This window comes from Pezoporus flaviventris, unplaced genomic scaffold (assembly GCF_033815535.1).
Source record: "Pezoporus flaviventris isolate CSIRO_AGI_PZ_B2104156 unplaced genomic scaffold, CSIRO_AGI_Pfla_v1 ptg000008l, whole genome shotgun sequence".
NCBI lineage: Eukaryota > Metazoa > Chordata > Aves > Psittaciformes > Psittacidae > Pezoporus > Pezoporus flaviventris.
Genome location: NW_026892556.1, coordinates 2,901,314 through 2,925,733, shown reverse-complemented (window position 1 = coordinate 2,925,733; position 24,420 = coordinate 2,901,314). Strand labels below are relative to the sequence as shown.

Sequence of the window (24,420 nt, the reverse complement as noted above, 5' to 3'; positions counted from 1 at the left end):
TAAATCACACTTTCATATGTGCTGGCAACAGATACTCGTTGCTGCGGACACTGAAGCTGACCCAAGTCACTCTTTGGGTTCCGTGGCTGTTGTTTAATGATCACAAGGCTAAGTAAGCCCCTTCAAGTAATTAACAATGCAACTTGTTGAATAATGCCCATAATATTTGGGGAACAAACAAATTGGACATAAATTAAGGGGAATGTAGGATTTTCTCATCATTCACCACGTTTGGAGATCTTAAAAGTTCTTCCCATTGCAGCACAAGAGGCACGATAAGTGAAGCTAATTGCTCTTGCCTGTTGCAGTGGGGAGTTTGTTCTTCCCCTCAGCCCTGGAGTAAGCACTGGTACTTTGGCATTGTGATTGGGAGAGCTTCCCCTGGTGTCACAGCAAGAACCAGGCGGTGTCTGTAAATCCAAGAGCCTGCCCTTCTGGGAAACACAAGTGGGTTATTACACCAAAGCACAGATCAGTGTGTATTGTTTCTGCTTTCTGAAGCATTTTTTTTAGTATATCTTCTGGTTTTTAGGCTGAGAGATGCATCACATAAATAGCTCTTTTTAACTTCTGTTCTTTCCATTTAATAAGGCCATATGCACATATCCTTTCTGTACCTGTATCGGAAACCATGAGCCCTTACCCTGGTCAGCCTCAGTACCAAGCACTGCAGCAGTCTCAGCCCTACACCATCTACCCCCAGACCACCCAAACCTACGGACTACCTCCTTTTGGTAAGAAGTAACTTCTCAAAGACTTCTCAGGGCCTGCAGTTCTTGTCTCCTCTCTCATGAAAAAGATGTTGTTAAGCTTAACCAGGTGTGCTGGAGAGAAGAGTCTGTAGGAAAGCATGTGCCTGACTTGAACTGTAGATCAGTACTGATCTCTAGATGGGATTCATAGGATGTTATTTATTACAAAGCTCTTTTCCTGGCCATTAATTTAGGTGCCTCCCCATGAACTGTGTCAGATGGGATCATAATGTTCTCTAGATGTGTATAGCTGTGTTTGTGCAGTTTCATTGTCAGGGAAATCCCACAAGAGCTCATGCTACAGCATCTCTGTAGGATGAAGGTGTTTTTCCTTTCCTTTTTGCTGACCAGGATTAAGGCTTTTTTGTTGTTTCACCTGTCACCAAATACAGATTTCATGCTAAAAAGTCTCCAAGTTTGCTGGGCAAATAAGTTGACTTAAGTTGCTCTAATACTTGAGCCCTTTAATAGCCTCTCCAGTTTTTGCAGATGCTTGAAGGGTAAGAGTGCTGTAAGTGACCAGCTGAAATACTGTATCATGATCTCAAAAATGTACAGTGGCAGAGACTGTTCTGCCCCTTAGCATCAAGCACTGATGGATTTGGGGGTAACATCCCCTTCCATGCAGGTAACCTGGGAGAGCACCTGGGTGCTATCGTGAGCAGCATGGCAGTGGCTGAGCCACAGGTGTCTGTCTTCTCAGGGCTTGTGGTCACGCTGTAGAACTGAATGAACAGAACCTCTGTCAGATTTACCTGTAGTGCTAGAATCTTCATGCCTTGAAGTGTAAAAGGATGCTGGCATGAGATCCTCAGTCCCTCCTGCCATGGGCTTGGGATTTCTAGTAGATGAGGACATAGTTGACTCTGTGTTACGTGTCCTGGGGTGCCAAGGTTCTCTGCCTGAGCTCACTTCATTCCTCCAGGAGCGCTTTGCCCTGAAAGCTGAACGAGTATGGAGAAGCCTGATGCTGTATCCATACTCCAGTCTTCAGTTACCAGTGCAGTTTGTTTGCTGGCTTTCTAGACACTGCCTTCCTTATTTTTTTGTCTGATTGTAGTGTTGTGTATTGTCACGATGGTCTGTTACCTACATTCCTGGCAGTGTCAAGGCCAGGCTGGATGGGGCTTGGAGCAAACTGCTCTAATGGAAGGTGTCCCTGCCCGTGGCAGGGGGTTGGAACTGGATGAGCTTTAAGGTCCCTTCCAACACAAACCAAACCACTCTGTGATTCTACAAACCCTGTGTTATGGTTGCTGGAACATCCTGCTGTTCCCTGGGTGCCTGCACTTTGGTTTCAGTGCCTTGTTGCACTGTTTCAGCTGTATCTGAACAGTGGCTGGTGGTTTTGTTGACTTCATTTATTTGGTGTTTATTGATAGTTTGCTGTGGACAGTGCATGGGGGCTGCTTTGGAAGTGCTCAGGTGTGTTACTGTGTAGTGTGGTTGGGTTTCTTTAAGGCAAATCTGTGTGCATATGTGAAATGCTCTCTTGAAGTGTTAGGCCAAGATGTTTGAAAAGGTGTTTTAGACTTAATTCTAAAATTAGGGGAGTAGGAAGGATGTGGGGAGGTTTGTTAATGTTTCGTGTATGTGATGTTTGGTGGTGGTGGTAGTGGTGGCTGTACTGGGGGGATGTGTTTTGGGTTGTTTTATCCCAAGGTTCTGGAATTCAAGGGTGCTTCCCTACTTAGTGTAATACTCTGAATGTAACAGGAGAATTTCTCCTTAAGACCAAGGCAAGAGGTCATCATTTCTGTTGACTTCAGAGGAACTTCTTTCTGTTAAACATCTTTTGAAACGTGATCAATTACTGAAATGTCTTGGTATGGATGTTGAGGTCTGTTATTAAATACCAGTATTTTTAGTCTGAATTTAAGTGTTAGGAGAATGTTAGAAGTCATCTTATGAGTAATGGAAATCATACTGGAGTAGTACCTGCTTGATCATACTGAGAAGATGGATGAGATGAACAATGGAGGGTAAAGGACTGAGCATGCACAGTGCAGAGGGAGTGATACAGTTTGTTCCTGCTCACAATGTCCATGAGCAGGTGAGGACTTGGACAGCCTGATCAGATGTTTTACCATTATGGAAGGGCCTGTTCCAGAGCTTTGCCTGACTTTCTACTGTGTATTTGTTTCCATGCCAAAAAAGAAGGAGGCATCATGGATTATCTAGCTGGAACAAAACAGGTGTATTTGAAGTATGAAGTCCAAGCAAGTTGACAAGTGTAGTCTTGAGAACACTTGGGTCATGATGCTGCTTTCAGAGAAGTGATGACCCATGTTCTTGCCAATTTGTCACCTTTCCTTGTAGTGTGGTACTTTTTGGATGGTTTTTAGTGTATTGTTCTGCATGGGACATACTTGTGATCTAGAGAGGTTTCATTAAAGAAGCAGTAAAATGAGAGTAGTGACATACGAGCTGCTTATATGTGGCTGTATGTTGGTGGTAGAAGCAGTGTGGATGTGATGGTTTACATTAACTCAGGAAACTACAGGTGATGGGCTATCCTCTGGGGCCTTTCCACGTACACAGATGTCTCCTGCTGCTGCCATTGCACACAGAGGGGTCTTGTTTCCCCCTCTCTGTCGCCTTCAAGACTGTGCTGTCTTATTATCACTGTCTTGCAGAATGAGAGGGACAGATGTGTGCCACTATGCCAAGAGTGTGCCTTGCTGTATGGAAGTAGAACTTGTCTGTACTGAGAGATGACAGAGACAGTCATGGAAAGCAGGGGCTGAAGGATGCTTTACCACACAGCCTGAATCAGTTCCTGCACTCGCATCCAACCACCCCTGCAAGCACATCTGCTGTGTGTGTCTGACCTGTTGTTAACTCCTCATGCATTAGAGGTGGTTTGTGTTTCATTGTCAGGCACTTCTGTGTGTTCTGGGACCCTTTCATTATGTTGCTGTTGGCTCCTTGTCCATCTATCTTGCATTGTAAGGAACTGTTCGTTACTGTTCCCTCTAAAAACTCCTCACCTATTTGAAGATCATGGCACTCCCTTTCCAGACTAAACAAATACAGCTTTTCCCACTCTCCTTAGAGCGTTTGTTTCCCATATGTTTTATTCTGGACTTTCTTAAATCAGCCCTTCCCTTTTGTTTGCTAACATGGTTCTAGAGGTTTGAAACAGCAATGAAGACACAGCTTTGAAGACTCAAAACCCTGGTGTGCTGTACAGATAGGTGAATGACTTAATTTGACTCATAGGTGACAGTTTGAGATCAGGTATGTAAATAAATCAAAGAGCCACTGAAGAGTTTCATTCTGACAAAGCAGCAGCATGGAGTGAGCTGCACTTGCCCAGCTCTAGAGCATCTCCCATGTCTTCTGGGTAAGAAGTGGAGCTCATAGCCTGAGGCTTATCCTGCTACATACACTGTGTGAAAGGCTGCAGGTGGTTTTCGAGGTCTTGATGCTGGTGTTGGGGGGGTTTAAGGAGAAGGGTGGTCTTTCTGCTGGCCCTGAACTTTGTGTCTAGCTCCACACGTCCTTTGTCCCTCTGCTTTGCACACTTCTGCTTGTTTTTACATAGATCTTCTCAACTGATTCCTGCTTTCTAACCAGGGCCAGGGACAAATGCCTTTGACTTTGACTCTAGGTCTGGAAACACTTAAACAAAAGCCTGAGGAGCCCTGAAGAACCAGGCCTGAGCTGAGCTGCTTCAGTAGGACACTGTTTTTACCCTGTCAGTGCAGTAGACTAGACCCTAACACGGCACCTGAGCTGGACCCACAGTGCTGATGTGTGCCTTGAACAGAGGAACTACAGTGGTTTGCTGGCTCTGTGCTCTGCCCAGTATTGTTACCAAGGCTTTCCAGAACAGCAGGAAATCTAGATGAAACATTTAGACGGTTTTTTTTCCCTTGTTTTAAGCTCTATTTTTGCTGTTGTCAGTCTGTGGAAGCTACTGACTTGTGGCTTGTTTTAACATACTCAACCCAAAGCCCAGCGAAGCAGTGGAAGCGTTGTCCTTGACCTTGATAGATACCAGCTCAGCCTCAGCGTGTACAGCTGAGGTCCTTTGCAGGGCTGTGCACCAAAGAGGGATCAGCAGGTTCCTTACACTGATGAGCGGTTCATCCTTCTGTGACACTACCAGATTTTTAGTTGCAAGCTTTGGAAATTGGTCTTGTTGGTGCTTCTAATTTTCTCTTTTCCAGGCTTTTTGTCAGCAGGTCTAACCCATGCACAGCCTGACAGTCAGAAATTCAACATTTCTCATGTGTCATTTGTTACTTGCTTTTGTGATGAGCAAAAATCTGCATCTGAGGTCGCAGCATGCTCTTTGGTGCCAGCAGATCTGTTTGTAACTGGTCCAATTTATCTGATTCAGGTGCACTGTGGCCAGGTATGAAACCTGAAAGTGGTTTAATTCAGACTGCATCTACAAGTCAGCACAGTGTTCTTACCTGCACTACAGGGTTAACCACAAGCCAGCCCAGCCCAGCACATTATTCTTATTCCATTGAAGGTAACTTGGCATGGTTTTTATCTGCATCTCTCTCCACCTAATTGAGTCCAGATACCACAACTAGAGAGGCTTGCACGTTTGTCCTTGCTTTGTGCATGCTTCTTTATGCTTTGCCTCTTTTTTTGTGTGTGTGTATGTGTTTGGGTTTGTGTTTGCTACGTACCTCTGTATGCACCAGGCTGGCTTGTTGGTGCCATGCTGATGGACTTAACAGGGTGAAAAGCAAATGGGAAGGGGAGATGAGACTAAATGTTGTGTTCTTGCATGCCTTTATTGCAAATGCTCTTGCAGCTAAAACTCTTTATGGTGGGCTTTAGCTTGACATCAGGAACTAAAGTGTGTCACACACACTGCCCAGGTTGGTAGATCTGGTAGAAAGTGAATTTCTCACTATAGGAAAAGCCTTCAAATATTCCAACTGCTGGAAGTGCCACATCAGAGAAGGCAGGTGCTGAATTTCACCAGCTTCCAAAGCAGTTGTTAGGAGTAAATGTGCCACTTGGTTGAGTAATGGAACATTGTTGCTTATGGCAAATATGTGCAAATTGACATGGGGGGTTTAGGTGGGATTTTTGCCATTTTATTTGGGTGATGAATTGTGAAAGTTTGTCTCTGTAGTTTTTTAAAAAGCATTTCAAGAATTCTTTATTTCTTGTGTGATGTTTTCATAGAATAACTCAGGGACTTCAGGAGAATTTTAGTTCAGCCCCAAAGAAGAGTTGACTGTGAGTTCAGAACCAGGTTACTCAGGGCTTTGTCCACTTGGGTCTCAAAAGCCTCTGAGGATGGAGGTTTCTCCAGTTCCAGTGCCTGGCTGTCAGCACAAAAGAGAACCCTTTTCTCTGTTGTCAACCTGGGGCATCCCCTGTTTCCCATTGTGACTGTTCCTCTCCTCCTCCTGCTTGTGCCCCTGCAAAAGCAGCCTGGCTCTGTCTTCTCCATCACTTCCATGCAGGTAGGAGCAGGCTGCTGGCAGGTCCCCCAAAGCCATCTCTTCTGCAGGCTGGGCTGTCCTGCTCCCCCTGCTGCCCCTCACAGGGTGCATGTTCCAGCTCCCGGAGTGTTTTGGTGCCTCTTTGCCAGACCCACTGAATTTTATCAACATGTTTGCTGTGCTTGAGGCCCCAGACCCAATGCAGTGTCCAGATGTGATCTAATGAGTGCCAAGTGCACTTAGTGATTGAGCATTTGCTTGCTGTGCTTGGCCATGGTGGTACATCACAGAGGTGCTTGAAAGCACTGGGAGTGACAGGGGAGGAATGGCTGCTTCTTGCCTCACCTCTTCCTGCCCTGGGGGAGCAGGGCAGCCAAGTGAGACATGAAATGCACTCATTGCCATTTCCCAGCACAAGAATGGGCTTGAAGCATCTTTGAAAACAACTGAAGCAAAACCAAATAGGATGAATAAGGCAGGGGAGGTAGAGATACAAGGTCTGAAATGAGGTCTGGATGTTGGGAAGAAAGAAGAGAGTTACAGCATCTTCAAGGCAGTATTTGGGTTTGCTGAGGCCATGAAGCGGTTGGTCCCTTCTGGCACATCCATGCCAAAGGTTTTTGCATGGTTTTTGCCTATTCACAGGTAAAGGATCTGACCCCCAGTGCAGAAAGAACGTTAGTCTCTGTGGTGGGAGCTGTTTGTAAGGATCTGATGTGTAGCACTGGGTAGAGAAAGGGTAATAAAGAAACATTGGAAGGAGACCAGGGTTAAGCTAAAGATGAAATTCATACACAGGGAACCTGTTTTTACCAGAATCCCAGCACTTGGAATCTTTTTTTCCATGGTTTCTTGTGTTCTTTATCTCAGGTCAGCCACAGCCTCTTCAGAGCACTACAGATGAGAATGGCTTTCTGTGTGCTCTCTGTGACCATCTTGAGAGAGGTGGTACAATAGTGTCTTCCATGTAGCTCATCTGCAGAGAAGAGGCTCTTCTCTGGAGAGCTGCTCTTCACAGTGCCCTGGGAAGTGCCATTCTCTTTAGCTGTAACAGCCTTGATTGTTCCTGTAACCTGGATAGGTGGAAGGAGTTTTATTAGGAAACTAACCCCTATTCTCCAACAGTTGCTTATGAGGAGTATTTGTGATGGGTACCTGACTCTCACAACTGTGCTCCTAGTAGCTGCACAGCTACTGTAGGTACTTGAGTGTCTTCATTACTGTTATTGCTGCTCAGTGCAGCTTGTCTTCCATTTTCTAAGTCTTCTCTTCCGTATTCTCTCCCATCTGGATTTGAACACTGCTGCTCCTTCCTATGTGGGGATTCCCAGGGGCTACCTTTGTTTCTGCTTCTAGGAAGATGCCACCCTTCTCCTTGCTCACCTCTTGTAGATGCTCTGTATTTCTGCACCTCTTTCAAGGTCTGTTCCTTTTGGTTTTCATCTTTTTTTGAGGCGTATTTTGGATCCATTCCTTTTTGCTGGAGCTGTTCACCAGGAAGCATGTGCGCTTGACATAACACACTGTACATTAAGAGTTCATGGTGGGGTCTGTTTCCTTGGGTAGAAAGACTGAAGCCTTCAGAAGCTCGAGTTCTTCAGGCTTGGGGTGAATTCCCCATGGGTGTCATCTGCAGAAAGGGAGGGATTTTGTCAGTGATGGTAAAGTAGAGGCAAGACTGTGGATTTCTGCAAGTGTTTTCATAAACATCTGAAAGTGAGTTTTGGTTTTATTTGCGTGCAGAGAAAGAAGGTTTAGCAAAAGAGAATATTTCTTGGTGGCACCCGCTTTAGTACACCCTGATGTTGCTCATGCTAATTTCATTCTGTGTTTTCACTAATCCTCGAGGGCCCCAAACCCCCACGTGGAGTGGTGTTCAATGGAGTGTAAAACCACACAATCTACTAAATGACTGGTGTTCCCAGAGCAGCCTCTTCTGGGTTTTGGAAGAACTGAATGCAGTGACAGAAAGGCTTAAAATTCATACTCCCAAATACCTGTCTCTGATAATTTGACCTGTAAGCTGTTGACAAATCATTGCAGAAAGCCTCATCTGTAGTGTCCCAGGGATTTGGGGAAATACGCTGCTTTCCTTAGTAGGAAACACCCTTTTTATACTATTGGAACTATTGTTACTGTTTCCTTCAATTTCCTGTTCTAATGAGACAAAATATGTTGAGTCAAATGCAGAGAGAATTTATCAGAGCTCGTTTAAAGACATTCACATTCATTTCACTGATTCATCCTGATTCATCTTCGTCTGCTACTATTGAACATCAGAAGGTGGTTGTTGTCTTCTCCAAACTTCTAGTCAAGATATGAAGCCATTTTAATGATGCTCCAATTGCTTGGCAGGGGTGGAGGAAAGGGTTCTGAAACCCCTGGGTTTGCAGGTGTATTGGCTCTCCTTCCCTCTAAGCCCAGTTGAAAGGTTACTGGTTTCAAAGTACACCCCACTTCTTTTATGGCTGTTACAAGCAGAGTGCTGCTGGGAGCACAGATGCTTGCACATAGTAAGTACTTCTTTCACAGCTTGGATTGGTCTCGTCTCTTGTGCTTTCCTAGAAGCATTTAATGCAGTAATTCTTCATTTTACAGCATCAACTACCAATGCCAGTCCAGTCTCTACATCCTCAACTGTTGTCAATATTTCCACGTCAGCAGTAGCCAGCATCTCACAGGTAAAACTTCTTCCTTATCATGTTTATGTGCAGCATCAGTAAAATTAAATTAGCGGAAATTAAAGTCCTCAAGCACAGCTTCAGGTGCTCAGTGATCTCAACAAGTAAATACTCTTCATAAATGGATACCTGTAGTCACAGCATGCAAAACAGTTGCTTGCTGAAGACAGGGCATGAGTAAAGGCAGTTTATCCTGCAGCTCTTGTGTCTGGTATTGCACACTCAGCCAGTACCAAGACCACTTTCTGTTGCTGTCAGTACATCTGGTATCAGAAAATAAAACCCAAGACTAAACCACAAATAGCAGAGCACAGAGAGAGGGGAGTGACACCGCAGTATCCACTTGATACTGCCCTGTTACTGTCACATCATTCATAATGAATTCATTTGTGAAGAATGTGGAGAAAGAGGAGTGCCTGTCACTGCTCGCAGACCTGCCTGTGCCCTTGGGAACTCTGAGCTCTCAACCCTTTTTGGGGATATCTTAGATATGCAGAAAGAGCTAGTATGAAGTCTGACTGCTCTTGCAGGGATTTCTTTTTCACAGGCACATTCTAGCATAAAACTCATCTTAATATAGAACGTTTTCTGAAAGAAGTCACCTGTCACAACTCATCCTTTCCTCTAACAGGACTATCCCACCTACACAATCCTTGGCCAAAGTCAGTACCAGACGTGTTACCCGAGTTCTGGCTTTGGAGTGGTGACACCAGCAGAGAGCAACACAGAGACCACTGCGTTAGCCACAGCCACGTACCCAGCCGAGAAGCCAAGCGCCATGGTGCCTACACGGGCGGTGCAGAGACATTCCTCTGGTAATGGCTGGATCTTTAGCAGGGTGCCTGCAGAGTACCTGACATAAACAGTGCAGAGTGCACACATGGGGAAAGCTTTTTGTCCAAAAGGTAATTGCAGCACCTTTGCATGCTGGCCTGGACAGACAGGATATTTGCCTTCTGTTGTCAGACTGGTCTCACTGGTGTGCAGGGTTTAAGAGCTTAGGTATAGGAAGACATATAACTATGACAATTCAGGAGACACCCAGTACATGCTCTGGATGCCCTAGAGAGAGGGAATTCCAGGGGTGACTTGAAGAGTTGTCAACAGCAGCTACCTGGGGACTGTTGATTGACATGTGTTGGGGCTGGGTGTTCACTGCAGGGCAGTGGATGATACCCACTCTCAAAGCTCCTGTTAGCTCCAGGATCTCTGAACCTGAATGCTGCAGCCAGGTATTCAGATTGCGTGACAGCCATGGCATAGATGCTAGTCCCATGATGGGACTCCCACATGCCTTGTCAAGAGCTGTAGTTTGGCCATCACCTCTCAATGAGTTGTTGCTGATGTGCTGAGAAACACATCCTTTCTTTCCTTCTGCTTTATCGTGTAAAGTGGTTTTGAAATGACAGCTGACCACACTGTGATGTGTTATCACAGCTTCTTGCCCTCTTTCAGGAAGCAGTTGCCCTCTAGTTGTGGTGAGCAACATCAGATTTACCCATGAGAATGTTTCTTAGTTGATATTGCAACTCTATGGAATTGACCTGTTATTTCAAGGCACTGGCCAGGGAATGACCCAATTGTTAATGTTTTCTTGCCATTTTCTTAGCTCTGAAATTCTCCAAGGTTAACATTTTGCATGAATTTCCAAAGGAATTCCTGTGTCTTGTCTTGAAAGACCCAGACTGAATTCAGGCTTTCTCAAGCCCCCTTTGCCCTCTGCCTTCTCACTACAGTTCTGGTCCTATTTGTGAATTAATCAGGCAGAGGTCTGGGATGTTACCTCTTCTGCCTGAACTCTTAGTAAAGGATTCAGAGGGTATCTCCCATCATGGCAGTAACATTCTGCACATCAAAACATTGATTTTTATGTTTTTTTTTATGGTGGTGCTCTACCATTTCCCTGGGAAGGGTGCTCTTACCAGTAGCAGAATAGGCTCCATCATGTATCTCCATCAGCCATGGCCATGGTGCTTGGCCATATCTGTGCTTCCTGGACCAATTCGTCCCTGTTATCCTTTACTAATTCTCAGATAGGGCAATGGAGCTGCGGTGTGTTTCCCAGCACGCTGTGCATTTGTGTGTGATTACCACACTCCAGGTAACTCTCTGCTCTGGCTATTATTTAACTGGTAGTCAAAGGCTTTCAGTGGCACAGGAGCAAATAGTGTGGAGGGGGTAACAGCATGTGTTGTATAGTGCTGCTTGCTCCAAAAGGTGTTTGACCAGGAAATCTGAGAGGGAGAAGCATCTTGAAATACTTTCCTTTGTACACTCATTCCAGACTGAGGGATTCTGGTGTTCTCTCAAGAAGTATTAAAAGAAACCATTGAGGAATAAAGCAGATCCATGGTTGTGAGACACCTGAGGGGTTACAGGCCTTGGGGTGGAGGGTGCTCTGTCCTTGGCTTTGTGCTGCAGGCAGAATGCAGTAAGTAGCTTGGTCCTAGTGTACTGAATGGAGGAAACAGAGCTGCTTTGAAATGATGGGACAAAGAACTCATGTTTTATGTTCTACTAAGGGTTCAACTACTACTGCATCAATAAAGCAAGGTAACGTCTTCCTTTCGCAAAGGTTTGTGGCCAAATATTATCAGCTTTATGTTGGTGTTTTGTTTTGAGAGATGGGGGGTGAGACCTCTGTGATTTCTTTCTTCTAGGAGATGCATCCACAAGTCCTTCATTATCAAGAGCAACAGCAAGTAAAGAGTTAGATGAGCAGGCAAGAAAAAACATCCCTGGGAAGAACAGGGGAAAGAGGAAAGCAGATACTTCTTCCTCACAGGACAGTGAACTGGAGGTAAATAGTAATCTTGTTTTCTATAGGTAGCATTGCAGAATAGTGTGGTGGTAAAAGTCCTCTTTCTTTCATTCTGTCTCCATGGCAATTTTCCATCTGCCATTACTGAGAACAATTTGTCTCCATCATCTTCTCAGTTCCCTTTTAATTAGCTGTGGTCTGCTTGTCTCCTCTTTGGTGAGATGAATCATCACAGCTCCCTCAGCCTCTTCTCTAGGCTGCTGACCATCTCGACAGCCTTTTGCTGGCTGCTCTGGTTTCCTCACATAAGTCTTGAACGGGGGCTGCCATCTGGGGTGACCTTCCTAGTGCCAAGTAGGGTGAGACAGCACCTTCCTTCTATCAGCCAGGCACACTTGGCAGTTCATCTTATCACACAGAGAGTGCTGCTGGCTCATACTGCACTTGCACCCTCCAGCTCCTCCCAGCTAGGACCCATAGAAGGGGTTATTCTACCTCACATGCAGATTCTTCAGTTACTGAACTTCTAGTTCCTGTTAGTCCAGTTCTCCAGTTTATCAGAGTCCTTCTATATGAAACTGCTATTCCTCATGGCAGCTGATCCTACTTATTTATCATAACAGAGGTGTTTCTGATAAACACCAAAGTCATTTACTAGGTGCTCTCCAGATCACAGGCAGTAAACTGCCCTAGCAGGGCTCTAAAGTTCATTAGAACTCTGATTTGGTTTTATAACTATAAAAGCAAGAAAAGCTTTTGGAAACAGTTTTGACCAAGAGAGCCTTACTCTTGAAGTGTGTTGGTGCGCTCTAGCAGTATATAAACTCCACCGCAATAAGCTGAAAGTTTAATGCGTTCAGCCTGTGACATGAATACTGTTGTTCATACCTGTTAAAAGCATGCAGCAACTAACCACAGAATTAACCCTAAAACTTGCTGCTCCATTGTAGCTCAGTGCTTGGGGTATCTCAGCTCTAACCTGCTTTTGTTCTCTGTGCAGCGAGTGTTTCTCTGGGACCTGGATGAGACCATCATAATCTTCCATTCGCTTCTCACAGGGTCTTATGCTCAAAAATATGGCAAGGTAATAATTGTCTTCTCTGTGGAAGAAAGAGTGTATCTGTCGTGTACAATTAAATATTGATCTTTGCAAAAGGAACAGATCATGATAATTTGGTTGAAATGTATGAGGTGATACTTTTGTTGGGGAAAGAGCACTAAACTCTGAGCTTTACACAGAGCTAGGACACAGACATCACAGTCTTTAAAAGTCAGACTGTTACCATCATTGGGAATCGTTGAGGTCACAGTACATAATGAAAGGAAGGACATTTTCTCCTTTAAAATGTATTGAAGATCTTGCAAATGTTTTGTTTGTGTTGCCTCTGACAATGCAGCAGTCCCTGGTGTGCAGTGCATTGCTGTGCAGTGCTTTGCTGTGCAGTGCTGCAGTGCTTTGCTGTGCAGTGCTGCAGTGCTTTATTACACTTTGGGTCAATGTATGAAATATTAAATATTAGAGAAATTGTAGTTTACACCATTGAATGCAGATGGAATTACATCAGGCTTGATAGGCAGTGGAAACACTGTGCAGTGTAACTGGTGGAAGATTGATCCCAATTTACTCCTGCCTGTAACCACAGTGAATTTACCTCTTTCTGCTTTGCCAGGACCCAACTATAGTGATTGGCTCAGGTCTGTCAATGGAGGAGATGATTTTTGAAGTAGCTGACACCCACTTGTTTTTCAATGACTTGGAGGTACGTGGCAAATGGTTTTGAAAGGCAAAGCTCTACATTTCCTGGTTAGAGCTGCACTGCACCCTTTGTGAGGGCTCTTGTGCTTCCAAGCCACTTAGTGCTGAAACACAACAGTCTGCAAACCTGAAGTGGTTCTAGGCACAACCAAATCAGAGGTGGACTCCTTTAGCTGAGACAGGCATTCTGCAGATTTCTAGTTTCATGAGCTCTCATAGCTCTCTGGTGGGTTTCTACTTGGTCCTGTATAAATAAGAGGAGTGATTTCTGCTTTGCCTTCTATTTGCACGCCGGACTGGTAAGCACTTTGCTGTCACAGATTCTGTTTTGAAAGGAAGAGCAGAGATGTGGGGGAAAAAGTGACCTTGAGAATGTCAGATCTCAGGGGCTTTGACTAAGCCAAGGACAGAGCACAGCTTGTGCATCTCAACCAGTGTCTCAGGACATTACACTGGCAGCATAACAAGTGTGAAGGACACGCTTCCATAGGCATGCTGCACGTGAGGAGGTCCCACAGCACCTTCCATCTGTCCTTCCTGCAAGCTCTCTCTGCTGCTTCTCATTCCTATCCTGCCTCAAGGACTTCTGATCAACTCCCATCCTCTTTCATGCACAGTATTCTTTGCCAAATTAAATACATCTCACTGTTCCACACCACTTCCACTGAAGGCTGAATATGAACAGTGAACGGTTAATCTTAGGTGCATCACTGATGCACATCATGGAAAAATGATGGGTTTGTTGATGCAAATAGAAACTTAAATGAAGTTTAAGTGACTGTGACTGCTTGCAAAGGTGGTAATGACAGTTACCTCCCTGCCCCAGAAAGAAACAAAGCATCCAATACAGGCTTGGTTTAGATCACATGTTCTTTAACCTGCCAATTTCAGTCTGTTTGTGGATTATGACATGACTTTGTTTCTTAAACAGGAGTGTGACCAGGTACACATAGAAGATGTGGCATCTGATGACAATGGCCAGGATTTAAGGTGGTGTATGATGAATGTCTGAAATGTATAGCTGATGCAGTCTGGTTTTTGTGGGGACTTCAAACCCAAATGAGGTTAGGGGAAGGAGGTCAGCATTGTGCGAGGGCTGACACTTGGCAAATGGTGTTTGTTTGCTGGGGGGGGTTTCTTTGAAGACCTACAAAACATGAAGGCTTTCAGAATTATAGTGTGAATTATATTGTCCACTGCTGAATGTTGCCTGTGTGCTCAGTGATGGAGAACCAACACTCCAGACCTCATGATCTTGAGCTTTGACAGTCTCATTTACATCCATCTGTGAGCTGACTGTGCAGGCTGTCAGAGGGGTGAGGGTATGAGAGCTGGGTGGGCTCATGGAAAGGTCTGAGAAGTGCCTGTCTGTCAGGGAGAGAGAAATACAGGGCAAGTGGTGAAGCAGAGCTCCTCTTCAAGGTGCTTTTCTAGCTGCTGCCATCAAGCCTGCCTCCCCCAGGAAAGCTGCAGTGATTCTGCTGCTGAGGCAGAACACGTCTCACATCTGCTTTTCTGAAACAGCAACTACAATTTCTCCACGGATGGCTTCAGTGGCTCAGGCAGTAACACAAACCACAGCTCCTCAGTTGGTGTCCAGGGAGGAGTGGACTGGATGCGAAAACTGGCCTTCCGCTACCGCAGGGTGCGAGAGATCTATGACAAGTACAAGACCAATGTTGGAGGTGAGTGTTCACCTACACCAGTATCTGAGCACTCAACCTGTGGTGGCTTCTCCCATTGCCTTGAAACAGTCTCAGCTTCCAGGTGCCCTCAGTGCTGTTATTTACTGCAGAAGAGGCAGTTGAACTCTGGGCTGCCCCTCTCTGTGTTGGACTTGCCCACTCAGCTGGGAAAACCTGTGGCTCTTGCCTTGCAGGCCTTCTGAGCCCGCAGAAGAGGGAGGCTCTGCAGCAGCTAAGGACTGATATAGAAGTGCTAACAGATTCCTGGCTGGAAACTGCACTAAAGTCCCTGCTACTCATACAGTCCAGGTATGGAAACTGGAAATGTGTATATTGCTTTCTCAGCCCTTTCTCTCACTCTGATTGGTGTTGAGTGCTGTGTTGCAGCAGTGCCTGTGTGTAATACTGCTGACGTTTGTCACAGGTACTGACAAGCAAAAGGAGTGAGAGCAGGCATTCCACTCCTTGGGGTTTTTCTGCTGCATCATGTGTTGTTGGGATGATCCCCATAATAGGACTGTGCTCACAGAATTCCATTTCTGCCAGAGAATTCCTGGTTTAAACAAAAAGCAACCAAACCAAACCCACAAATCAAGCCTCTTGAAGGCAGGACAGTGAAGCACGTGGCACTTTGGGAAGCTGAGCAAGCTGCTCAGGGTGGCCCTGGCACCACTGCCCATAGATGGGCTTTTACAAGTGTTTTTTCTTCTTTCAGGAAAAACTGTGAGAACATCCTGATCACAACCACCCAGCTGGTGCCAGCTCTTGCCAAAGTTCTCCTCTATGGATTGGGAGAGGTGTTTCCCATTGAAAATATTTATAGTGCTACAAAAATAGGTAAGGGGTTGTGCTGGTGCCTGGCACTGGGCTGTCTGCTGTGGATTTTTATATAGGAAACACAGTTCCTGCAGCTGAGCAGCCCCCTTGGCTGCTGTGGTCCCTCTGGCCATGTAAAAGTGATGGCTTCTGGCCTCACAAGCTGAACTGGGTGTTACCTGCTTCCCAGTAAGATGAGAATGTGTTTCTGTGCTGGGAAGAAGGGACCTGTTCAGGCTTCGCCTGTTCCCTGCCTGAGGCTCATGATAGTGGGATTCCTTTGGCAGGTAAAGAGAGCTGTTTTGAGAGGATCGTGTCACGGTTTGGAAAGAAAGTCACCTATGTGGTGATTGGAGATGGGCGAGATGAAGAGGTGGCAGCTAAGCAGGTGAGTTCTGACTGCAGAGCTGGGATGTGGGTCCATGCAAAGGGAAGTTTGCAGTTGTTTTCTGCAGGGACCCTCTTTCTAGGGCTGAACTCTTCAGGCCAAGGGGAAACTGCCTTTGACGCAAGAGAGATCTTACTGCGTTAAGAGGGGGAATTCTGTGGCTTGGGGGTTTAAAGTTTGCGTTTTACTGTTGTTTAGCATTGTGTATAACATTGTCCCTGTAAGACAGTATCTTGATGTGGCATGTCTTGATCATGGAGCTATTAGTTGGGATAAATGCAGTTTCTCAGAAGCACAGAGGGCGTCTGTCATCGGCCAGATCGATACAGAGCATCTCCCATTGGTCCGAGTGACAAACAAGGAGCAAACTGGTTGTTCAGTCCTGCCAACTAAAGGCAGTGAAGCACACAGGTTGATGTCAGGACATCACCTCTGCAGGCTCCACATGCCTGCCACGTGCCAGAGTTGTCACTTCCCAGGAAAGGCTTTCCAGGGTAAAGCAGCAGCTGGGGTTTCCATCAGGAGCATGCCAAGCAGCTGCTAGCGCTGGTACCTGTCATAAATAGATGTGCTAACAAGATCAGGCTTCAGATACACACCATGCAGCTGAGATCCTTCCTGAATGTGGTGTGTCACAACCTCGCATTGCACAACCCTGCAGCTGAACCTTGCCTGCTTCCACCTCGCTGTGAAATCAGCCCAGTAAAGCTGCCTTTGTCGTCTCTTACAGCACAACATGCCTTTCTGGAGGATCACAAACCACGCAGACCTCGTGTCCCTTCACCAAGCCCTGGAGCTAGACTTCCTGTAGGAAGCCGGAGCAAAGGTGTGACTGCAGCTCCTGCAAGCCCTCTCCAGCACTGGGGAGGCAGAAACCTCGTACATTTGGGGACTCACTTTTCAGCTTGATGAAGAAAACATACCCAAGGAGAACTGTGCAGCACAACGCGGCCCCAGGGCACGACCTCAGGAGCAGGGGCCTTGCCAAGTACAGAGGTGTCCTATGAGGAAGCTCTGGACTCAGCAGAGCTGGAGCTCGTCTGAAGAAGAGACTCACAGAAGCCAGCTGAGCTCCTCTAGCAGGTAGTCTCCGGAGGGAGAGGGTGAGCCAACACAAGTGCTTGTAGGAGCTTTCTCCCTTCTGTTCAGCTTAGTTGTAGAACCCAAGTAACCACAAAACCTTATTTTTATAGAGAAATCCTGATGGCAGAGCTGAAGCTCCCTTGTTCCAATGAGAGCTGTGGGCCTTTCATAGGAAATACTAATGAAAATGGCAAAAATACCTCCACTGCTGTGAAATGTGTCCTCTCTCCTTCCCTGGGTGTTCAAAGCAGTTAATTTATTACAGTGTCCTCATGTTATTTCCTCAGTGTGGGATTACTGGAAAATAGAGAAGGGGAATGGTCCTGGGCTACGTGGGTCCTTGTAGAGGAAGGTCCTGGTGTTGAGTTGATCCTGATGGCTTCCAGTCAATGTGTGCTCAAGCCTGTTAACCAGCAGCAGATCGCTGGATTCCATCCGTGACCCAGGCCATAGATCCCACAGATTTTCCCTGAACCAGGAATACAACTGCCTGTGAACGTTAGGTACAGCACAACAGCACTGCAGACTGCTCCGGTGGGAACAGCCCTCATCTGGACTAGGAATAGTTTGAGAGGACTGAATCCTGATGGGTGTTACGAAGAAGGGAATGGTTATTAACCTTCACCTCCACTTTCCTGACTTCATTGTGAGAAGAGGTTCCTTTTAGTAGAATCTGATTCCATTTTCTTGTATTCTTCTTTGTCTAATGACATAGTTAGAAACAAACCCCTTGTTAAAAGGGACTTGCTTTTGGAAGACACTGTGCCTCAGCAGCCTGGAGCCCGTTGGCTTTGGGAATGATGGCTCGTTGGAAAGAGGCTGGAGTCCGTGCCCTGCAGTGCCAGGAACCACGAACTGTGCCAGGTCAGGCTAGGTTCAGTGGTTTCTGCCTCCTCCCTGTACCGCCAGGCCACCAACCCAGGCAGTGCTGGGGGGTCCCTGCGTAGAGAAGTCTGCTCTGTCCCACCACACACCTCTGCTGAGCCCAAACCCCTCCAGACCTCCAGTCCCCAGCCCAGCATCACCCTCCTGGGACACACAGGGCCAGGGCTGACCCCACGGCGCTGCAGGGAGGATGCTGTACCACAGCCATGGGTGCTGCGTTTGCTGCAGACCTTCCATGGCATTAGTGACTGAGGAGCGATTTCCATCAGTGCTGGGGACCATCATGGAGATGTGCCTGGAGCAGGGGGTTTGGATCCCTGGCGTTCAGGGGCTGCACACAGAGGTGTCACCGGGGTTCAGATGTCCCAGCCTCCAGTTTTGCTTCCTGGTTTTTGATCAGAGGAGATTCTCTTGGTGGTCACAAGAGGGCTCTGCTTTCCATCCAGCTCCTTGCTAGCTGTTGGCCTCGTGCTCTGATCTCAGGTGGACGCTCTGGGTCTGTTATTTCCCCAGGAACTCTGCTTTAGGACCATGCCCCTTGTCTAGGACCTGCCTGTGAGCAACCTGCCCTCCGGTCCCATTAGAGGAGCCAGTTCGTGCTGTGGGTGTTACTGAGCAGCTCAGAGGAGGGGATGGAGCAGGCTGGGTTGAGGAGAAGCCAGGAGCCCATGGGAGATGTTCTTCCATCTGCCACACACAGCACATGGGGAGCTCAGGCGTGTCCCCATGGTGTGTGCTGGGGTTCCACAGCAGCCTGGGCCCCGTGCAGAGCAAGCAGAGACGCTGCAGGGCTGCAGCTCCGTTGTGGCCGGGTCCACAAAGAGACCTGGGGGTCTCTCCCTCAGCCGGAGTGCATCCTGTGGGAAATGTGCTGTGCCAAGGAGCAGCCCCATTCTCCCAGGGGCTGAAACGGTACCGAGGGTCAGGACTCACCCGTAGTCAGAGGCTGTGCTGGATCCTGCAGGTCCCCAGCCCTTCCAGAGCCCTCCTGGAGCTGTCCCAGCCTGGTGGGAGCACGCTGGCTCCTGCAGTTGAACTTTGGGATTAAACCCTGTGCCTTAACCTCCCACCACCCGGCTCCCCAGGGCCTGCAGCAGGCTGCAGAGGGGGTGCTGCCCCCCCCCCCCCCCAGGCTCACCTTCAGCTGCCTTGACTTCAAACTGCTTTAAGGAAATGCTAAGATTTCAGCAGCCTTTTCCCTGAGTGTGGAATGGCTGCAGCCAGGGATGCTCCACACTGGTCTTTGAATGTATGTGAAGTCCTTGTCTAACCGGAGGCTGTTGGTACGTTCTGTGTTCATGTCTAATACAGGCTGCCCTGGCTCTTTTAAGGGTTCCCATCTCGTGTGGGTCCAGAGCAGCAGCTCTGTCCCTCTGGGTTTTCCTGTCTCTGTGCTCTTCTGTTCCCCCTGACCTGGTACCAAAGCCAGTGCAGGGGCAGCAGCAGTGCTGTGCCCCCCCCATGTGCTGCTGCCTCCCCTCCAGCTTCACCACTGAGGCTTAACCCCCCCTGCCCCGCTCTATTCTCTGCCTCCAGGGATGAGCTGGGAGCAGCAGGGCCCCAGTGCAGCCCCTGCTGCACTCCCAGCCCCGCTGCAGCGGGACAGGGACGAGCCCTGGGCACCGCTGGCTGCGGAGCCGTTGCCTGTTCGTGGTCTGCAATGGGAACTGTCCTGTGAACTGGAAAACAAATAAAGTCTTTATTTTCTATAGTCACTGCTCCAGCCTCTTCTGTCCCCTGCACCCCCAGGGCTGGGCTTGGGGGCACCGGCATCATTAAGGGGGGGGTTCCTATGGGAGGCAATGGTGGAGGCACCCAGAGGTACCGGCTCTGCTGTGGTGGCTGTGGGGGGGCTCACGGTGCTTGGATAGTCCTGCACAAACACCAGCAATGAGCCCTCCTCCCAGCCGCTGCTGCCGTGCCCCTGGCCTTGGCCTCGGGCTCATCTTGCCATAGGAGCAGCAGTGAAGGGAGCTGCCTCCCCCAGCCCTGCCCCAGTGTGTGTGGGGGGGGGTCCCTCCTGGGACAGGGTCCTGCCGGGAGGGTGGGTGATGGGGAGCAGCCAGGATGTGCTGGGCCCTGCTCAGGTGGTGGCACGGAGCCGGGGGCAGCCCCAGAGGGGAAGCAGCGACCACATCGCACCCCTACAGCTGAGACCTGGCCGTGGCCACCTCCAGCCTGGCCCCAGCATCAGAGGCACGGGCCAGGGAGCGGGAACACAGCAAAGGGACCCCGAGGTGTCTGTGCTGAGCCGCCCTGCGGCTGCTGTCCCTGCCACCTGATCCCTTCCCTGTCCCTCCCTGAGCGCAGAGATAATGATAACGGGCAGTCTTTGACCGCGACAGCAAAGCAGGAGGCAGGTCCTGGTTGGGGACAGGAAGCTCAAGCGGGGGCTTGGCTCCCGCAGCAGCGGCACGCACAGAACTCACCCTTGCCTTGTTTTGGGTTGTTTTTTTTTTTTCAAAAAGCTAATAAATAGAAAGAAAAGCTACAAGGCAGCACAGCCACATGGCCCGAACCCAAGGGCACAGCCAGGGGAGATGTGGGGCCCCCCCCGGCTGCCCAAAACAGCCCTGGGGGAACAGAACCAGGAGCAGGATGAACAAATCCTGGGCAAGTCACTCTGGAGGAACAGGCCTCAGGCAGCAGACTCCGCAGCAGCAGCCCCATTCAGGAAGTGCTGCCCCACGGGCCAGGAGATGGAGAACTGGGTCTGGACCAGCCACCGCATCCGCCTGTTCACGAGGTCTGGCTCCGAGGACGACGGGAGCTCCATCCCACCGCTCGTCCCGTTGGCATCCACCTCGTCAAAGCCGCGGTCCTCCTGTGCCCGCAGGCTGGGGTGCAGCCACTTGTAGTAGGTGACCCTCAGCGCCAGCCCCAGCAGGTAGCAGGGCAGGGCTGCCGAGACCACCGGGATGAGGTAGGAGTGCTCCTCAGAGGGGGAGCGGCACCAGAGCCAGGAGAGGGCCAGCAGCGTGCTGTCCACCAGGATGAAGCTGTGGTAGATGATGCTGCGGTGCAGCGTCCTCCCCGGGGACACGTTGAACCAGCTGAAGTAGAGGATCACGGCCACCATGGCCCGGTAGAGCTGCTCGGGGCCGGGTGACTCCATGAAGTCCGTGCCCTGCAGGCTCACCCAGAGGAACATGGCCAGCCACACGAGTGGGAAGTGCACAGCCACAGCATAGGGCCAGAGCAGGGAAAAGAGGGCGACCGTCAGGATGCGGGGGCAGATGAGGAAGAGGTTCCACAGGAAGTAGACGATGGAGGAGCTCACGCTCAGCTCGTACTTATCCTGCAAGAAGGAGCGCAGGGACTGGTGATAGTCCAGCAGAGACCAGGTCACACACAGGAACGTGACGCAGAGCCCCAGTCCTGCAAGCACAGTGGTGCAGATGTTGAGGGCAGATTGAGCGGGGTCCGGCTCAGCTCAAGCCACCCCCCATGCCCAGCATTGCTAAAATGAGCTTCCCACCAGCTCCAAAGCAGCTCCTGCAGTGGGGGCAGAGCCTCAGCACCTGTGGCTCCCCATGGTGGAGGCAGAACCTGGCCTCTCCCAAGGGATGGGGAAGCAGCAATGGGGCCGAGCAGCTCCGCAGAGCCCAGTCCCGGCCAGGGCAGCCCCCAGCACACACGGGCACACAACGAATGCCAGCTCCCCTTCCACTGCAGTGACACTCCCCGCCTCAGCACCCTCAGAGCACCTCCTTGGTGCCCTGCGCTCCCCCCTCTGCCCATGCCCATATCCACATCCACATCCACTCAGCATCCCCAGCGGGCTCCCGAGTTCCCCCCCTGCAGGGCATGCAGGGGAAGGTCCACGGAGCTCCCTCAGCTTCAACCCAGCCACCCCAGCCCATCCCGTCTGCCCCATTCAACCGCTCTGACCCCCAGCCTGCAGCCCCCCAGCCCCTCACCCTGGAAGGGCTCTGCCTTGTTGGTCTGCAGGATAACGCAGAGGAGCAGGGTGAGCTGCGGGGTGTTCTCCAGGAAGGTCTCGAAGAGGCGCAGCATGCTGATGTCGTGGCACAGGAAAGCCATGTGGCTCTGCTCCTCGCCGGCCTCCTCCTTCGCCCTGCACACCTTCCAGCCCACCTTCAGCGCATGGAGGCACCTGAGCCGGAGAAGGGCAGCGCTGAGGGGCTGCGGGCTGCGAGCGCTGCAGGACCCGGAGGACGGCTCCAAACACCCCCGTTCCTGCCCAAACCCCTCCCCGCCCCTTCCCAGGCAGCGGCCACAGCGCTGAGGGGAGCATCGGGCTCGGCAGGAAGCCGGCACAGCGGGGAGAGCCCGGGACGGGACGGGGCTCCGGGGCGTTCCCGGCTCCAAGGCGCTGGCACAGCGGGGAGAGCCCGGAACGGTTCGGGATGGGGCTCCGGGGCGTTCGGGGCTCCAAGGCGCCGGCACAGCGGGGAGAGCCCGGGACGGGACGGGGCTCCGGGGCGCTCCCGGCTCCAAAGCTCCGGCCTCAGGAGCTGGAGCAGAGCCGGGGCTTTGGGACGCAGCCGGCGCCAAGCGGGGCCGGGCCGCACCGGGGACCTCCACCCTCATCCCCCGGTGTCGGGGACCCCCCCCCGGAAGGGGCAGGGAGCGGAGGGGTCCCGGGGGACGCGGTACCTGCAGAGGAAGCCGAGCTGGAGGAGGTGCAGGGCAGCGAGCAGCGGCGGGGGCGCGGCGGGGCGCAGGGCGGGCGGGTCGGAGCGCAACCAGAGCCAGCTGCAGGCCTGGGTGAGGACCGAGCCCGCGGCGCGCAGCGCCAGCACCAGCGCGGCCAGGCCGGGCCGCCCGCCCCGCGCGTACCCCGCCGCCACCCACCCGTCCGCGCACACGTCCAGCGCCGCCGCCGCCGTCCCCGCGGCCGCCAGCACGAGCTGCAGCGGCCCGAACGCCCGCGCCATCGGCGGCACCGGCACCCGCAGCGCCCCCGGCGCGGCTCCGCCCAGCACCGCCCCCCGGGACCCGCCCTGCTCGCGCTCCGGGCGGTACCGGGGCAAACCCCGGCGGCAGCGCCCGCTCCGGTGCCCGCGGCACTGATGGACCCGGCGCGCTGCGGCTGCCCTGGCAGCGCCCATCCCGTTCGCATCCCTGCCCTGCCACCCGCGGCCCTGCCCGGCGAGCTGCGTGTCACGGGTAACACGGGTGTCCCTTCCCTTCCCTGCGCCAGCGCTGGGCTGGGGCCCTCGAGGTTCATGGAGAAGCTGGCACAGCCCCGGTAAACCACGTGTGTGTGGTTCAGGGTGCGAGCAGGGAAGGGGGCAAGGGCAGCAGGCAATGCCCAGCGGAAGCAAGAACCCAAGTGCAGACAAAGCGGGAGAACACGAAGGGAAAAGCTGTTTATGCTCTGCAATTTTAATTTAAAAGATAATAATAATGTGTGGGGTTTGTTCATCAAGAAGTCTGGGGGGAGGGAGGCACTCTGTGGCTGTCGTTATGTGAAACAATACTGCTTGATGACTCTGTACCTGTTGTACTCTGTAGGTAACGGGGGGGAGGTCAGTTGTAGTGTTGCACAGGATTGTGAGAGAGGAAAGGGGGGCCGGGTGGCTCGAAGCAGTGTCTTGTTGCAACGCTTGAGGGGAGGAGGCTGTGACGGTGAGCAGGCTGGCAGCGGACGCTTCTCGAAGCCTCTGGGAGCTTCTCGAAACTTCCCGAAGCTTCTCGGTAGTGAGACCCCTGCAACAAAGGGAACCAATGGGGAAGAGCCACGTCAACATCCGAGTGGGGCGCGGCGACAGGATTGGCTGGGGCCTTGAACCGGAGAAGATAAAGGACCGCCTCCCAGGGACCGCCTGTGCGTGTCTTGGGCTGAGCGGAGGAGTCCCTGGCGCAGCCAGGGCTGTTTTATCTGCTATCGCTTACTCAGGTTAATAAAGCTTATACTTTAAACCGAAATTGGCTACAGTATTGATAACAATCCAGCTTCTTCCTCCGGAGCCTCACCTTGGGCACCGACACGTGGAATTCCCAGCCCAAGCTTGCCGAAGCTCATCCTCTGGCACAGGAAGAGCCAATCCCACCGCAGCCACGGGTGAGGCAGCTGCTGTACGAGGCCACCAAAACACGACTTCTCCGGGTACCAGTCGTGGTCTTCCCTGAGGAGAAGCGGGCGCTGATGTGAGGAACCCACCAGAGTGAAGTCCATGACTGATGCTGGTCCTCCTCTGATTTATGAGCTCACCTCGGAAGCGCC

At 50.5% G+C, this 24,420-nt stretch overlaps 2 protein-coding genes and 1 long non-coding RNA gene across 5 annotated transcripts in view; 1 reads left to right on the top strand and 2 right to left on the bottom strand.

Annotated features, from left to right (window-relative positions):
* The window catches only part of EYA3 (EYA transcriptional coactivator and phosphatase 3), a 31,541-nt gene extending 13,996 nt beyond the window's left edge, over positions 1-17,545 (top strand). The window contains exons 6-18 of one of the 3 annotated variants that reach the window (XM_061449996.1): positions 592-734; positions 5,101-5,238; positions 8,771-8,853; positions 9,485-9,668; positions 11,514-11,653; positions 12,615-12,698; positions 13,285-13,374; positions 14,302-14,360; positions 14,895-15,055; positions 15,250-15,364; positions 15,771-15,892; positions 16,159-16,259; positions 16,990-17,545. In XM_061449996.1, the coding sequence (XP_061305980.1) occupies positions 592-734; positions 5,101-5,238; positions 8,771-8,853; positions 9,485-9,668; positions 11,514-11,653; positions 12,615-12,698; positions 13,285-13,374; positions 14,302-14,360; positions 14,895-15,055; positions 15,250-15,364; positions 15,771-15,892; positions 16,159-16,259; positions 16,990-17,070 (1,501 nt within the window). In that variant the 3' untranslated portion in view covers positions 17,071-17,545. The remainder of the gene's footprint in view (positions 1-591; positions 735-5,100; positions 5,239-8,770; positions 8,854-9,484; positions 9,669-11,513; positions 11,654-12,614; positions 12,699-13,284; positions 13,375-14,301; positions 14,361-14,894; positions 15,056-15,249; positions 15,365-15,770; positions 15,893-16,158; positions 16,260-16,989) is intronic. The other 2 variants (XM_061449997.1, XM_061449998.1) reach the window with 2 other exon arrangements.
* Positions 17,546-17,695: 150 nt separating this feature from the next.
* On the bottom strand, positions 17,696-18,415 carry LOC133267596 (uncharacterized). Its single transcript, XR_009742807.1, has 2 exons — positions 17,863-18,415; positions 17,696-17,828 (listed from the first exon to the last, which is right to left on the bottom strand). It is a non-coding gene; the product is annotated as an uncharacterized LOC133267596 (long non-coding RNA).
* Positions 18,416-20,799: 2,384 nt separating this feature from the next.
* XKR8 (XK related 8) lies at positions 20,800-23,138 on the bottom strand. The gene is made up of 3 exons (XM_061449730.1): positions 22,848-23,138; positions 22,148-22,344; positions 20,800-21,605 (listed from the first exon to the last, which is right to left on the bottom strand). The coding sequence occupies exons 1-3, from the start codon at positions 23,126-23,128 to the stop codon at positions 20,866-20,868; spliced, it is 1,218 nt and encodes a 405-aa protein (XP_061305714.1). The 5' UTR covers positions 23,129-23,138; the 3' UTR covers positions 20,800-20,865.
* Positions 23,139-24,420: the final 1,282 nt, after the last annotated feature.